This window comes from Dendropsophus ebraccatus, chromosome 3, assembly GCF_027789765.1.
Source record: "Dendropsophus ebraccatus isolate aDenEbr1 chromosome 3, aDenEbr1.pat, whole genome shotgun sequence".
NCBI lineage: Eukaryota > Metazoa > Chordata > Amphibia > Anura > Hylidae > Dendropsophus > Dendropsophus ebraccatus.
Genome location: NC_091456.1, coordinates 192,338,475 through 192,355,118, shown reverse-complemented (window position 1 = coordinate 192,355,118; position 16,644 = coordinate 192,338,475). Strand labels below are relative to the sequence as shown.

At 46.0% G+C, this 16,644-nt stretch overlaps 1 protein-coding gene across 1 annotated transcript in view; it reads left to right on the top strand.

Annotated features, from left to right (window-relative positions):
* LOC138786634 (uncharacterized) overlaps positions 1-16,644 on the top strand; it is a 45,416-nt gene that overhangs the window by 18,001 nt on the left and 10,771 nt on the right. Inside the window, exons 6-7 of the mRNA XM_069963615.1 lie at positions 4,793-4,920; positions 5,052-7,599. Coding sequence (XP_069819716.1) covers positions 4,793-4,920; positions 5,052-7,599 — 2,676 coding nt within the window. The remainder of the gene's footprint in view (positions 1-4,792; positions 4,921-5,051; positions 7,600-16,644) is intronic.

Genomic DNA, 16,644 nt, shown 5'->3' with positions numbered 1-16,644 from the left:
AAAAATAAACATCCCACTCACCTTTCCTCCGCTCCCACGCTGTCCAGGTCCTCTTCTCCCTCCTCTCTTCTGTGCCGGTCTTCTCCTGCAGGCGGCGCGCGATGAAATGACGTCATCGCGCGGCCCGCAGGAGTCAGAAGACACGCGCCGCTCTGCGCCGCGCTGGTGAGGCAGGAGCCGGCATACAACACATCTTCCTGTGTCTGTGCCAGCTCCTGCCTCACCAGCGCGGCGCACGTCACAGGAGGGCAGGAGTCAGAAGATGTGCACCGCTCTGAGGGGAAGGAGCCGGCACTCACAGCATCCTCCTGGCAGCTGTCACAGACACAGGAGGATGCCGTGTGTGTCGGCTCCTTCTCCTCCAGAGCGGCGCATGTCACAGGGGAGCCGCGGGCCACATCCGGAGGTGTCAGGGGCCGGATGCGGCCCGCGGGCCGGAGGTTCCCCACCCCTGTTGTAGAGGATTGTTATGAACCTTGGGAAGGTAATAGAACAGTGAGAGGTTGCTTTTTTTAAATGACCTTTTATGTATAAAATTTTTTTATAAAAAGCCATCAATACGTTTGATCTAGAAAAATTTTTACTAATAAAAACTAGATATCATGACACAAAAAAATGACGCCACATGCGACTCCGTAGGTGAATAAATAAATGCGCTATGGGAGTCACAATGGGACCATTATAAATACGCCTATTTGCAAAAAAAAAAAAGTTTTACTGCTAATAAAAATAGTAAAACGTAAGAAAACCTGGTAAACCTGCATATGGCCGTGTTCAGACCGACCTATAGAATAAAGAAAAAATGCCAATTTTACTGTTAAGTGCATTATGTAAACATGGAAACCACCAAAACTTTACGGAATCACATTCAATAACCCAAATTTACCCCATAAATGATATTTTGGGGGTTCCGTCATTCATTTTATGGCAAATTGAAAGACGTCATTACAAAGTACAGCTGCTCCTGAAAAAAAAACAAGCCCTCACATGAAAAAATGAAAGAGTTATGGGTCTTAGAAGGCGAGGAGGAAAAACTAAAACGCTAAAGTGACAATAGGCCCGGTCCTTAAGGGGTTAAGCTTCAAAATCTCCCGATCAAGGACGCCAAGTTGGAGTCCGTTCTACATTATCTTAAGTATTCACTGTATAATTTTACCTTATTTAGGACAACAAAGTATAATAACAAACTGAAAAACTGCAGTATATACATATACATATATACACTAATATATAAACCAGTTCATTCGGATTACCTGGGTAACTTACTTTGTATATCTTAGGCCTTGGAGAATGACAGAGAACAGGAAGAAACAGGAACAGACAAAATATAGTGATAAGGAAACACACAATACGGGACAACGAGACCCTCACAACCACTCACGTCTGTCCACTTAGGAGACGATTGACAAAAAGAGGAAGGATTCATACAATTAGGGATGTAGAAACTGACTTCCAGAGCGCCCCTTTACTAGTGACTCCCAGAGCGCCCCTTTACCAGTGACTCCCAGAGCGCCCCTTTACCAGTGACTCCCAGAGCGCCCCTTTACTAGTGACTCCCAGAGCGCCCCTTTACCAGTGACTCCCAGAGCGCCCCTTTACCAGTGACTCCCAGAGCGCCCCTTTACCAGTGACTTCCAGAGCACCCCTTTACCAGTGACTTCCAGAGCACCCCTTTACCAGTGACTTCCAGAGCACCCCTTTACCAGTGACTCCCAGAGCGCCCCTTTACCAGTGACTTCCAGAGCGCCCCTTTACCAGTGACTTCCAGAGCGCCCCTTTACTAGTGACTGCCAGAGCGCCCCTCTACCAGTGACTTCCAGAGCGCCCCTTTACCAGCGACCTCCAGAGCGCCCCTTTGCCAGTGACTTCCAGAGCGCCCCTTTACCAGTGACTCCCAGAGCGCCCCTTTACTGGTGACTTCCAGAGCGCCCCTTTACTAGAGACTTCCAGAGCGCCCCTTTACTAGTGACTTCCAGAGCGCCCCTTTACCAGAGACTTCCAGAGCGCCCCTTTGCCAGTGACTCCCAGAGCGCCCCTTTACCAGTGACTCCCAGAGCGCCCCTTTACTAGTGACTTCCAGAGCTCCCCTTTACCAGTGACTTCCAGAGCACCCCTTTACCTGTGACTTCCAGAGCGCTCCTTTACCAGTGACTCCCAGAGCACCCCTTTACCAGTGACTTCCAGAGCGCCCCTTTACCAGTGACTCCCAGAGCACCCCTTTACCAGTGACTTCCAGAGCGCCCCTTTACCAGCGACCTCCAGAGCGCCTCTTTACCAGTGACTTCCAGAGCGCCCCTTTACCAGCGACCTCCAGAGCGCCTCTATACCAGTGACTCCCAGAGCGCCCCTTTGCCAGTGACTTCCAGAGCGCCCCTTTACCAATGACTCCCAGAGCGCCCCTTTACCAGTGACTTCCAGAGCGCCCCTTTACTAGAGACTTCCAGAGCGCCCCTTTACTAGTGACTTCCAGAGCACCCCTTTACCAGTCACTTCCCTTACCTGTGACTTCCAGAGCGCTCCTTTACCAGTGACTCCCAGAGCACCCCTTTACCAGTGACTTCCAGAGCGCCCCTTTACCAGTGACTCCCAGAGCACCCCTTTACCAGTGACTTCCAGAGCGCCCCTTTACCAGCGACCTCCAGAGCGCCCCTTTGCCAGTGACTTCCAGAGCGCCCCTTTACCAGTGACTTCCCTTTAAGAGAAACTTTAACCCTGGGTCCTGTCCCGCATCGATGTCGCTCTTAAAGGGACCCAGGTCGCTCATAAAGGCACCGGTTTCCCTCTTAAAGGGACCAAGGTCGCTCTTAAAGGGACCCATTTCGCTCTTAAAGGGACCCAGGTCGCTCTTAAAGGCACCGATTTCGTTCTTAAAGGGACCCATTTTGCTCTTAAAGGGATCCAGGTGGCTCTTAAAGGGACCCAGTTCGCTCTCAAAGGGACCTAGGTCGCTCTTAAAGGCACCCAGGGCGCTCTTAACGGGACCCATTTCACTCTTAAAGGGACCCAAGTCGCTCTAGTGAAATATGGTCCCTTTAAGAGCGACATAGGTCCCTTTAAAGGGAACCTGTCACCCCCCGTGCCGGGGTGACAGGCTCCCGACCCACGTTAGAGCCCCCTGTACTTACCTAATCCCGCCGGGTCCCGCTTCCGGAGGTGGTCGGGTGATGAAGATCTCAGCCGCTGCAGCCCGGTGCGCACGCTGAGAGATGAGTCGAACACCCATAGAGAATGACAGGAGAGTCCAGCGCTCCGTCATTCTCTATGAGCGTTGGAGTCATCTCTCAGCGCGCGCGCCGGGCTGCAGCGGCTGAGATCTTCATCACCCGACCACCTCCGGAAGCAGGACCCAGCGGGATTAGGTAAGTATAGGGGGCTCTAACGTGGGTCGGGAGCCTGTCACCCCGGCACGGGGGGTGACAGGTTCCCTTTAAGAGCGACATTGGTCCAGTACCTTTTGGAGCGACTTGGGTCCCTTTAAGATCACCATGCGCCCCGTCCCTTTAAGAGCGACTTGGGTCCCTTTAAGAGCGACTTGGGTCCCTTTAAGATCACCATGCCCCCGTCCCTTTAAGAGCGACGTGGGTCCCTTTAAGAGCGATCTGGGTACTTATAATGGTAAAGATCAGTGCTCGGTTACCATGACAATCTTACTCATGTCAGGGAGACAAAATTGTTAAGGACCTTCCATATATTACATCTTCTATTGGCCAATAGTGGACATGTGACTGTGGATGTTGTGATACATGCCTGACAAGACCTTAGAGTTCCTATTGGCTGCTATATTTCAGCTATTTGCATATGTGCTGTGATTGGCTGTTAGCGGTTAGAGTGTGGCCATTATTGTCATTACAGTCCTCGGGCATTACAGTCCTCAGGCATTACAGTCCTTGGCATTACAGTCCTCAGGCATTACAGTCCTTGGCATTACAGTTGTAGTGCCCAGCAGTAAGGGTATCTATGATCATGGACATTTGCGGACATTCGCTATCATGGAGAGCTATCACCATCTCTACTTTGTTGTGCGTTCAAGGGTTAATTTTCACTGTGTTGTTCAATTGTGCACACTTTTACTGTTTATATTACTGAACCTTGTTTTGTATGTGTATTATAATGTGTCTTCAAATGCACTGTACCTGTACAATAGTCTGGAAGGGATTAGGACATTTATGCTATGACACTAAAAGTTAAGAAGCTGGTAGTTTTCCACTATTGTTGTAATATAGTATGTAAGTCTGAGTTTTGAGTGGGAAAACTTTTGGAGGGAAAAAACCAGACATGTTGACCTTTAAAGTTGTTTATGTCTAGACAGAAACTGCTGTGTCATTCCCATAGGCTTGTATGGAGATTCAATACAGGTCTATGGGAGACTTTGTGTCTACTGAGGCTGGCTTCTCCACTCCACCCCCGCCCACTAGAAAGTTCTAGTCTCTTTACAAATGGTATAAAAGGGAGAGATAGTCAGTAGCCTGGGGTCTGCAGCTAGACTAGAGAGGGGAAGAGACTCTGCTAAACCACACATAAGAAGGGGCCAACTCTGTTGCTACGGACTAGAGACTGGAGAAACCAGCCCAGTGCTTTGCCTGTACTATTTTGCCTGCAAGATTTCTTCAGTAAAGAAGCACATTGGTTTACTGCGAACCCTGACTCTCTGGACTTATTTCTCATTGGGGTGCACCACGAATTACCACCTTTTCCGGAGAGCAGCAACACGTGGTGACACCTCGACAGTGTCTGGGAGCCTAGCACCGGGAAAACCCCAATCTCGGACACTGCATTTTGGCGTCACGAACAGGATCCGCTACAGCGTCAACAGCGCAAGTTGTGGTGGATCCCCAACCCCAGTGAAGCAAGACAGCCAATTACAACTACAGGAACAGCTCGACCTGCAAGTGAGGCAGCCACAAAAAAGCATCTGCAAACGTAAGTGTTCCCTTCGTGGGGGTACTGCAAGCAAGTAACTGTTCTATTGAGACTGTATCCTGTGACACTAGCTAGAGAATTGCTAGTAGTGAACTGTGTTCATTTTTCTGTGCTACCATGTCACTGGACAGAGGGAGTGATATGTCTGCTAGTCGTGAGGCATCTAGCACTACTCCTACCATTCCCTTGTCGGTACCATATTTCTTTGGTGCACCATGGCTGCCAAAATACGGAGGAGAGACTACGGGCCTCAAAGACTTTAGGGATCAGATGAGTGCCATTTACAAGATGACTCCTCTTAATGATGACCAGCAAGTTGCTATGCTGATTGGTCAGTTAGAGGGAGCAGCCCTCAGGGAGGTGAAGTCATGGCCTAACTCTGAGAAGCGTACTGTTGAACAAATTTTGGACAGACTCTCTAGCATATTTGACACTCGTACAGTATCAGAGTTAAAAATGTGTTTCTTTGGCCGCAAACAAAAGATGGGCGAAAGTTTACGGGATTTTGCTTTAAGTCTTCAAGAAGCTTTGCGTGCCATTCAGCACCTGGATCCACGGGAAGTACTCGACCCAGATCAGACTCTGAAAGAACAGTTCGTAGAGGGTGCGAGATTAGATGCTGTGAAAACCCAGCTGAGAGTTCTTGCTCTACAACACCCTGATGTGACATTCCTCAATTTCAAAGAGCTTGCTGTAAAGGTACTGGGTACTGATCCAGATCCAGGGTATACTTGTGCTATTGTGTCCGAACAAAAACGGGGACCTGTTGAAACCATCTTTCAGAAAAGTGACAATAATGATGTTGACCTAAAAGAGTTGGTGTTGCAGCTTGCCAAGAATGTGGAGGTGCTACAAAAAGAGGTACAGAATCAACAAGAAAGAGTCATTGCATATGGCAGTCGCTCACTTAGGCCCACTGAGAGGAATGATGCGAATTATAGTTCTTTTAAATTGGAACTGCTTGCCTTGGTCTGGGCGGTCACAGAAAAATTCAAAGAATACTTGGCTGCTGCAGAATTTGTGGCCTATACTGACAACAATCCATTGGCTTATCTGACCACTGCACGCATAGGGGCTCTAGAACAACGTTGGGTCTCTAGATTGGCCAATTATAGATTTACTATCAAATACCGTTCTGGCACATGTAACATTAATGCCGATGCACTTTCGAGATTTCCTACAGGTACACCAGCTGACCAACCTGACGATTACTGGGAGGATGTCGAAATGCCGGCCTTCTTCACTCTGGGTCTCAAGCAAAGCGCCATCACTGCCCGAGATGCTGGCCTACAAAACCCTGTCTACCCACAAGCAGCCAGAATGGACTGGACCCAATTACAACGTGAAAGCAACATGCTACAGGAACTAAGGACTGCGCTACAAACTGGTAAGAATCTCACCTCACACCAGAGAGAAATAGCGGATCCTGAGTTACTCAAACTATTGTTGCATAGAAAGTGCCTTTTTTATGAGAAGGATCAACTCAAACGGCGCATTATTGATCCTCTGACCCATGACTGTATCAAGCAGATTGTAATACCAAGGCGGGACGCCCATGTGATTCTGGACGCTTACCACAATCAATCAGGGCATTTTGGGTGTCAAAAAACAGAGTCTTTGATACGGCAGAGATTTTTCTGGGTTGGAATGCGAGAGGATATAGAAAAATGGTGTCGGGAATGTACTGTCTGTGCCATCAATAAGGATGACCAGCCCAGACAAAGAGCACCACTACATCCTATTGAGAGTCAAAGGCCATTTGAGCTTGTAGCATTGGATCATGTCAAATTAAGGCCTAGTCGAGATGGCTATGTGTATGCTCTTACAATCATTGACCACTACAGCAAGTATGCCATGGTGATACCTGTAAAAGACTTATCAGCCCAAACCACTGTTCGGGCATTTGAAAAGGAATTCATTGAGGTACACAGACCCCCAGAAAAGATTTTGACTGACCAAGGCTCGGCATTCGAGTCACAATTATTCCATGACATGTGCACAGTGTATCATATAAAAAAAATACGTACAACGGCCTACCACCCACAATGCAATGGGTTATGTGAAAAAATGAATCAAAACATAATCAATCTACTACGTAAACTACCAGAGTGTGAGAAAGCGAGATGGCCAGAATGGGTATCTAGGTTGACCTTACTATATAACCAGACACCACATTGTTCAACCAAACAAGCGCCCTATACCTTAATGTCTGGACACAAGAGCTGGTTACCAGCTGACATCCTGCTTAATGTGCCCACTGATAATGATGACAACTCCTTACCACAAACTGACTGGGGCAAAGAGCAACTGAGACGCCTCAAACTGATCCAGGAAGTAACCAGTCAGGTAACTCAGGAGGCTCAACAAAAACAAATGGACGACTATAATGTCAAAGCCGAGGCTAAACCACTGAGTGTGGGGGATCCTGTATGGTTACGACAACAACACAGATCCAACAAACTGGAAAATAAATGGGAGTCTGTGCCCTATGAGATCATGGCCATACCTACAGCAGAAACATATCAAATAAAAAGACAGGATGATGATAAACTAAAAATTGTACACCGTAACCAGTTGAAGCTGTGTGTAACCAAGGAACCAGGGGCAGAAAGTCCTACATCTCAGGAAAATACTGCTGACCATGTACCTACTGTGTTTTCAGGACTTGACTTACAACCGGTCAGTAAAACATCCTTTAATTGGTTTTCACCTCTAGCATGGTTGATGGTTCCCAAAATGTCTCTACCGGTGTCTCCTATCCCTGAACCTTGTAGGCCCACCACTGAGGTTACCACTGATATTGTGTCTGATCCTGTGAATGACACACAGCCCAGGAGATCAGAAAGGGTCACTAAAGGCATCAAACCCGCCCGATACCAAGATTAAGTGTTTAGTCTGTATGGATGCTTTATGGCCTAGAACGGTCTTTGTCAGATAAAATGTTCACTAAATCTGCTGCATTGAAAAGGGGGCTTATGTTCATTCACATTGTATAGTCGGTACATGATGGTAATGTTGATGGTACTGTCATTACTTGTTTACAGTGTATTCTTGAGTTTGGTGCAGGTGCAGATACTGGATGGAGTGCCTGTGTAAAAGTAGGGGAGCGCCCAGCCCTACATATCCGAGATCTACAATACCTGCTATCCTGTATTGCCCCAGCAGTGACTAGTGATGACTGTTTTCAGCGCAATGACCACGGCTGTGACAACGAAACCTATCTGGACTGTGTCGGGGACGCCACAGTTGTAGTAGGGGAGAATGTAGTGCCCAGCAGTAAGGGTATCTATGATCATGGACATTTGCGGACATTCGCTATCATGGAGAGCTATCACCATCTCTACTTTGTTGTGCGTTCAAGGGTTAATTTTCACTGTGTTGTTCAATTGTGCACACTTTTACTGTTTATATTACTGAACCTTGTTTTGTATGTGTATTATAATGTGTCTTCAAATGCACTGTACCTGTACAATAGTCTGGAAGGGATTAGGACATTTATGCTATGACACTAAAAGTTAAGAAGCTGGTAGTTTTCCACTATTGTTGTAATATAGTATGTAAGTCTGAGTTTTGAGTGGGAAAACTTTTGGAGGGAAAAAAACCAGACATGTTGACCTTTAAAGTTGTTTATGTCTAGACAGAAACTGCTGTGTCATTCCCATAGGCTTGTATGGAGATTCAATACAGGTCTATGGGAGACTTTGTGTCTACTGAGGCTGGCTTCTCCACTCCACCCCCGCCCACTAGAAAGTTCTAGTCTCTTTACAAATGGTATAAAAGGGAGAGATAGTCAGTAGCCTGGGGTCTGCAGCTAGACTAGAGAGGGGAAGAGACTCTGCTAAACCACACAGAAGAAGGGGCCAACTCTGTTGCTACGGACTAGAGACTGGAGAAACCAGCCCAGTGCTTTGCCTGTACTATTTTGCCTGCAAGATTTCTTCAGTAAAGAAGCACATTGGTTTACTGCGAACCCTGACTCTCTGGACTTATTTCTCATTGGGGTGCACCACGAATTACCACCTTTTCCGGAGAGCAGCAACACGTGGTGACACCTCGACAGTGTCTGGGAGCCTAGCACCGGGAAAACCCCAATCTCGGACACTGCACAGTCCTTGGCATTACAGTCCTTGGCATTACAGTCCTTGGCATTACAGTCCTCGGGCATTACAGTCCTCGGGCATTACAGTCCTTGGCATTACAGTCCTTGGCATTACAGTCCTCAGGCATTACAGTCCTCGGCATTACAGTCCTTGGCATTACAGTCCTTGGCATTACAGTCCTCGGCATTACAGTCCTTGGCATTACAGTCCTTGGCATTACAGTCCTCAGGCATTACAGTCCTCGGGCATTACAGTCCTTGGCATTACAGTCCTTGGCATTACAGTCCTCGGGCATTACAGTCCTCAGGCATTATAGTCCTCAGGCATTACAATCCTCAGGCATCACAGTCCTTGGCATTACAGTCCTCGGCATTACAGTCCTCGGGCATTACAGTCCTCAGGCATTACAGTCCTTGGCATTACAGTCCTCAGGCATTACAGTCCTTGGCATTACAGTCCTTGGCATTACAGTCCTCAGGCATTACAGTCCTTGGCATTACAGTCCTCAGGCATTACAGTCCTCGGCATTACAGTCCTCAGGCATTACAGTCCTCAGGCATTACAGTCCTCGGCATTACAGTCCTTGGCATTACAGTCCTTGGCATTACAGTCCTCGGCATTACAGTCCTTGGCATTACAGTCCTCAGGCATTACAGTCCTCAGGCATTACAGTCCTCAGGCATTACAGTCCTCAGGCATTACAGTTTTCAGGCATTACAGTCCTTGGCATTACAGTCCTTGGCATCACAGTCCTTGGCATTACAGTCCTTGGCATTACAGTCCTCAGGCATTACAGTCCTCGGGCATTACAGTCCTCAGGCATTACAGTCCTCAGGCATTATAGTCCTCAGGCATTACAGTCCTTGGCATTACAGTCCTTGGCATTACAGTCCTCGGGCATTACAGTCCTTGGCATTACAGTCCTTGGCATTACAGTCCTCGGGCATTACAGTCCTTGGCATTACAGTCCTCGGGCATTACAGTCCTCAGGCATTACAGTCCTCAGGCATTACAGTCCTCAGCATTACAGTCCTCAGGCATTACAGTCCTTGGCATTACAGTCCTCAGGCATTACAGTCCTCGGGCATTACAGTCCTCAGGCATTACAGTCCTCAGGCATTACAGTCCTCAGCATTACAGTCCTCAGGCATTACAGTCCTCAGGCATTACAGTCCTCAGCATTACAGTCCTCAGGCATTACAGTCCTCAGCATTACAGTCCTCAGGCATTACAGTCCTCAGGCATTACAGTCCTCAGGCATTATAGTCCTCAGGCATTACAGTCCTCAGCATTACAGTCCTCAGGCATTACAGTCCTCAGCATTACAGTCCTCAGCATTACAGTCCTCAGGCATTACAGTCCTCAGGCATTACAGTCCTCAGGCATTACAGTCCTCAGGCATTATAGTCCTCAGGCATTACAGTCCTTGGCATTACAGTCTTCAGGCATTACAGTCCTTGGCATTACAGTCCTTGGCATTACAGTCCTTGGCATTACAGTCCTTGGCATTACAGTCCTTGGCATTACAGTCCTCAGCATTACAGTCCTCAGGCATTACAGTCCTCAGGCATTACAGTCCTCAGGCATTATAGTCCTCAGGCATTACAGTCCTCAGCATTACAGTCCTCAGGCATTACAGTCCTCAGCATTACAGTCCTCAGCATTACAGTCCTCAGGCATTACAGTCCTCAGGCATTACAGTCCTCAGGCATTACAGTCCTCAGGCATTATAGTCCTCAGGCATTACAGTCCTTGGCATTACAGTCTTCAGGCATTACAGTCCTTGGCATTACAGTCCTTGGCATTACAGTCCTTGGCATTACAGTCCTTGGCATTACAGTCCTTGGCATTACAGTCCTTGGCATTACAGTTTCAACGCACAGTCTATTCAAACAGGTGCTGTAACACACCAGACTAACCTTCCTTAGGACACGTAAAGGTCACCGTCCGATGGTCAGTGATGATCTATTGGTCACATCTTCCTCTTTTGATCAAATTAATTCAAAAATGAAAAGTTTTTCTTACCAGAATTCAGATGATCTCGTTCCCAAATTCTCCGACTATTGGTGAGTCCGTCACTCCTGCCTCAGTCGCGGTTGGACTGGCCTCAGTTTGCAACCGATCTTAGGCTGGAGGGCCTGGTGGTGTCAAACAAGTCCTGGAGATTGTGGACGTTTTCCGGTATACGGTGTTCAGCCCAAACCGTGACGCGGCTAAGAGATATTGGATTCCGGCTCCAAGGACCAGATGACAGGAGAATTTCTTTGTCTATAAATCACGGGACACGGATGATCTGAATGGAGGTTTATTACTTGTTAACAAGGACACCAGCTTCCACCCAGAGCCAAGAGCACAACTTGTCTTCACTAAATACAGGATCTTTGTGGTTTACATAGAAAAAGGTGAGAACTTTCCTGTCTAGAAGAGCAGAGAGCAGATAAAGGGCACGAGGCCACTGTCCCCTGCTTGTAAGCCCCCAATGCCCCAAAAAAGAAAATAAAATCCATATACTCACCTCTGCAGCTGGGCTCCCCTGTCCTCCAGCGTCTCTTCTCCCTGTTCTGTCTGTATAAGTGACGTCACTCTGCTCTGGAGCTATGAGGGAGACAGCGGCCTCTAGTGGCCAGAAGCAGAATGATGCCTTCAGCCACAAGAGCTTTGGCAGAGCAGGAAGCCGATGTCTCCTACTCTGCCAGTGTCATTGTGAGCGCTCATTAGGAGTACTCACAGCGAGAGGCCCCTGTCAGCACCCGGAGGCAGCTCCTGATGCCGAGGCTGGTGCGGGGGCTAGGCCTGGGGGAGGGTGTTAGCGGGACACATAGTCCCAGGAGCCTCCGCTCCATCCCAGTGCTGGGAATCTTCCTGCAGGACGAAGGATTCTAGAGACCAGAACTCACCCCGATACCGATCCTGCAGGAGGGACAAGGAGGCCGGGAGCAGAGGAGGCCGACGTCTTATCTCATATACAGCACATTCTATACTATGGGGGTTACCTGTGGATTCCATAAAGCTTAATGTCACCGCGAAGGAGGAACAATATAATATACATCACATATACAGCTCAGCTACATGTACATTACACATATACAGCTCAGCTACATGTACATTACACATATACAGCTCAGCTACATGTACATTACACATATACAGCTCAGCTACATGTACATTACACACATACAGCTCAGCTACATGTACATTACACACATACAGCTCAGCTACATGTACATTACACACATACAGCTCAGCTACATGTACATTACACATATATACAGCTCAGCTACATGTACATTACACACATACAGCTCAGCTACATATACATTACACACATACATCTCAGCTACATGTACATTACACACATACGGCTCAGCTACATGTACATTACACATATAAAGCTCAGCTACATGTACATTACACACATACGGCTCAGCTACATGTACATTACACATATACAGCTCAGCTACATGTACATTACATATATACAGCTCAGCTACATGTACATTACACACATACAGCTCAGCTACATGTACATTACACACATACAGCTCAGCTACATGTACATTACACACATACAGCTCAGCTACATGTACATTACACACATACAGCTCAGCTACATGTACAGTACACACATACACAAGTGGTGTTGGGGGGGGGGGGGGGATTTAGTGGGCTGAATAGGAATAGGAATAGTTAGGGGAAGCGGGGGGATGGGGATGTAGCAGCTGTGACTTCCAGTCAGATAGAAGTTACTGTGTGTAGCTCAGTGTTCGGGCGACATCAGTGCGGCACAGACCTGCTTTCCTTGCTGTGTGAATTATCCCCTGATGATTGCTGGTAAAGCGGGAAACACGTAGGGACATTGTACAAGAAGAGAGCAGATTGCTGAAGAGTCCTGAGCGCCCAGCTGAGTGGTGAGAGATACAGAGGAAGAAGGGAACACGCTCCGGATCTGACACTGTGCTCTGTGAGTAATAGCTTTATATATCCTACCCAGCGGTCTGTTTCTCGTTTTTCAGCCTTCCTTCCTTCCTTCGGCCTCAATTTATGGGCCGTTATTTTGCGCCATTTTTTTCCCTTCACGCTTCTTGTGACCCAGTTGGTTATTTTCCATGAAACACTTGATTGATCGGTGATCACGCTTCAGAAGTTTGGCAATTTCAAGACTGCTGCATCCGTCTGCGAGACATCTCACTATTTTTGGCTTTTCAGAGTCCGTCAAATCTCTCTTCTGACCCACACCTTATATGGGGTGATGATGTCATTAGACCACACCCCTCCTCATTACACAGATGCACATCACCTGAGTAGTTGGCTTTTAAGCTTATACAGGAGTAGGACAACATGTATACAAAGGATGATGGGATCAAAATACTCATTGACCTAATAATTCTGCACACAGTGTATACTCTATGTCCATCACTGTGCTGCTCCGACACTGCTGGGGTATAAGTTGTACTGGCTCTAACCAGATCAAAAGGTATATATTGCTGTCCTGCTCCATCATCTTTGTACCTAGTTTTGTGAAGAATTAATTCCACCATATTTTACCTACAAGAGATTGGAAACCTCATTCTGAGTACTTGATATTTTCCTACAATCACATGCTGACCCTTTTGTAACGTGCGCAGGGGGTGCGGGTTACAAAAACTCAGAGGGAACTCTGCGCTCTCATTTCTCCATCTACAGGGGGAGCTAAGGGCTTGATGTTTTTTTCAGGAACAGGTGGCCAATCTATGCCCTCGTAGTGTAGTGTACAGTTGGTGGAGGTCCTGTGTACCTAAACTGTACAGTTCGGGGTCCTATATACCTGTAGTGTAGAGTTGGTGAAGGTCCTGTATACCTGTACTGTATAGTTATGGGGTCCTGTATACTTATACTGTCTAATAGGTGGAGGTCCTGTATACCTGTAGGGTATAGTTTGGGAGCACCTATGGTCACAGGGGTGCATACTGGTTGTCACCGCAAGATCTTTGATTAAAGAGTGCTACCCTACATACTACTTGGGTAAATACAGTATATATATATATATATATATATATATATATATATATATATATATATATATACAGCCATAGTTCATTAGCGTGCACTCGTCAGTGAGGCACCAACCCCCACCACAGACACTTGACAGCTGTTTCGACTGTCAGTCAAAGAGGTGAGAAGCAGCTGTCCCGCCCCTGTGGAGGGGGTTATACACACATATATACACACACATACATACAGTCGCATATATACACACATATATACAGTCACATATATACACACACATACAAACAGTCACATATATACACACACACATACATACAGTCACATACTGTATATACACACACATACATACAGTCGCATATATATACACACACATACACACAGTCACATATATACACACACACATACATACAGTCACATATATACACACACATACAGTCACATATATACACACACATACATACAGTCACATATATACACACACATACATACAGTCACATATATACACACACATACATACAGTCACATATACACACATACATACAGTCACATATACACAAACACATACATACAGTCACATATATACACACATACATACAGTCACATATATACACACACATACATACAGTCGCATATATACACCCACATACACATAGTCACATATATACACACATACATACAGTCACATATATACACACACACATACAGTCACATATATACACACATACATACAGTCACATATATACACACACACACACACACATACAGTCACATATATACACACACATACATACAGTCACATATATACACAAAAATACAGACACATATATATACACACACACACACACACACACATACAGACACATATATACACACACATACATACAGTCACATATATATACACACACATACATACAGTCACATATATACACACACACACATACATACAGACACATATACACACACACATACATACAGTCACATATAGTACTGTCTAATAGGTGGAGGTCCTGTATACCCTACTACTACTTGGGTATATACTGTATATACAGTATATATATATATATATATATATATATATATATATATAATCCAAGAATTCTGCAGCACAACCATGTAGTGAAAAAATCCAAAATTGTGTTTATTCCATATCAGTCGAAAATTCCATGCAACGTTTCTGTCTCTTCTCGAGACCTTTCTCAAGCATAAACATAGTGAGTAATACATCCATTTTATACACATGTGAAATCAACTGCAATTGATTGTCAATCAATGCAAAATCATAGTGAAAGTAAGATCGTTCACAATATAGGGTCCCGTAGGACATAGTGTACATTAATATACAATTACTTGTGCATTTATATATATCATACAAAATCATAGTGCTAAGAGTGCTACATTTAAAATAGTATATAATTTGCTGGGCGGAGTCTACCACCACTCTCCACTGCTATTGGATGCTTCAATCACATGTCTTCATCTCAGGACGTCATCTCCCCGTTGTGATATAGCTTCCCTATGCAGGTGTGTGCAGACTCTCACTCTGCCCGTCCCTGTGGGTGGATACATGGGAGGACCTATGGGGGCTCGTCACTATAGCTCCAATCGCAGTAAGTAGATTTATTATTTCTCAATCATGATGAAACTTAGCTGAACGCCTGCGATCATCAAGGAGCAGGGGCCATATTAGGTACAAATTGCAGATCCAGACGGACTCTCTCTACTTGGAACTCCATCCTTCAAACTTCGGGTTATCCGGCCTGACGCACTTAGCTCCGTGTTCACACACTGCGCTAAAGCGAAAGTGTATCAGGGTATCTCAACCACCCTGCATGCAGAGTGGGAGATCCCCATACCTGCCCAAACCCAAAAGTAAATTGTAGAAAGTCCTATTGTTACATGCTCAGTGTACTAACCCCGTTGTAGGAATTAACCCCGTCCTGATGTTGCTGGTTAGCAGTGGGTTGTGGTGGAGTCCTCACGCTCAGTCTTGATCATTCTAAAAAAATAATCAAAGAGAAAGAATGTAATTACTCAAATAATACCAAAGTACAAGACCATCATGTTGGGATAAGATCAGGACAAAACACCCCCCAATCCTCACCTATACATATAAGTGTTTATTTTAAACTCCACGTTGAGACCCTTCGGTTGTAAAGTATCCAACCGGAAAATCCAAAGTAATTCCCTTTTCTTCAGTGCTGTCACCCGATCACCTCCCCTTGATAATGGGGGAATGTGATCTATGATCATAAATTTTAAATCCCTTTCGCTGTGTTTCAATTCGGTGAAATGCTTCGAGACAGGGAGGTCTTCTCTCCTCTGTCTGATGGAATATCGGTGCTGGTTGAGTCGGGTGCGCATCTCGCAAGTGGTCTCACCCACATATAGTAGCTGGCATGGGCACCAGAGTACATAGATTACCCATTTGGACGTACAGGTAAGGTAAAACTTAATGTCATATTTTTTACTCGTATGTGGATGTACAAATTCATTCCCTTTGTGCATGTAAGTACAGGAAATGCATTGTCTGCATGGAAATGACCCCTTATTTTTAACCATAAGAAATCCCTGTCCTGTTTTCTCTTTCCTTTGTAGGTCAGACCTTACCAGCTTGTCCCTCAAGTTACCACTTCTTCTG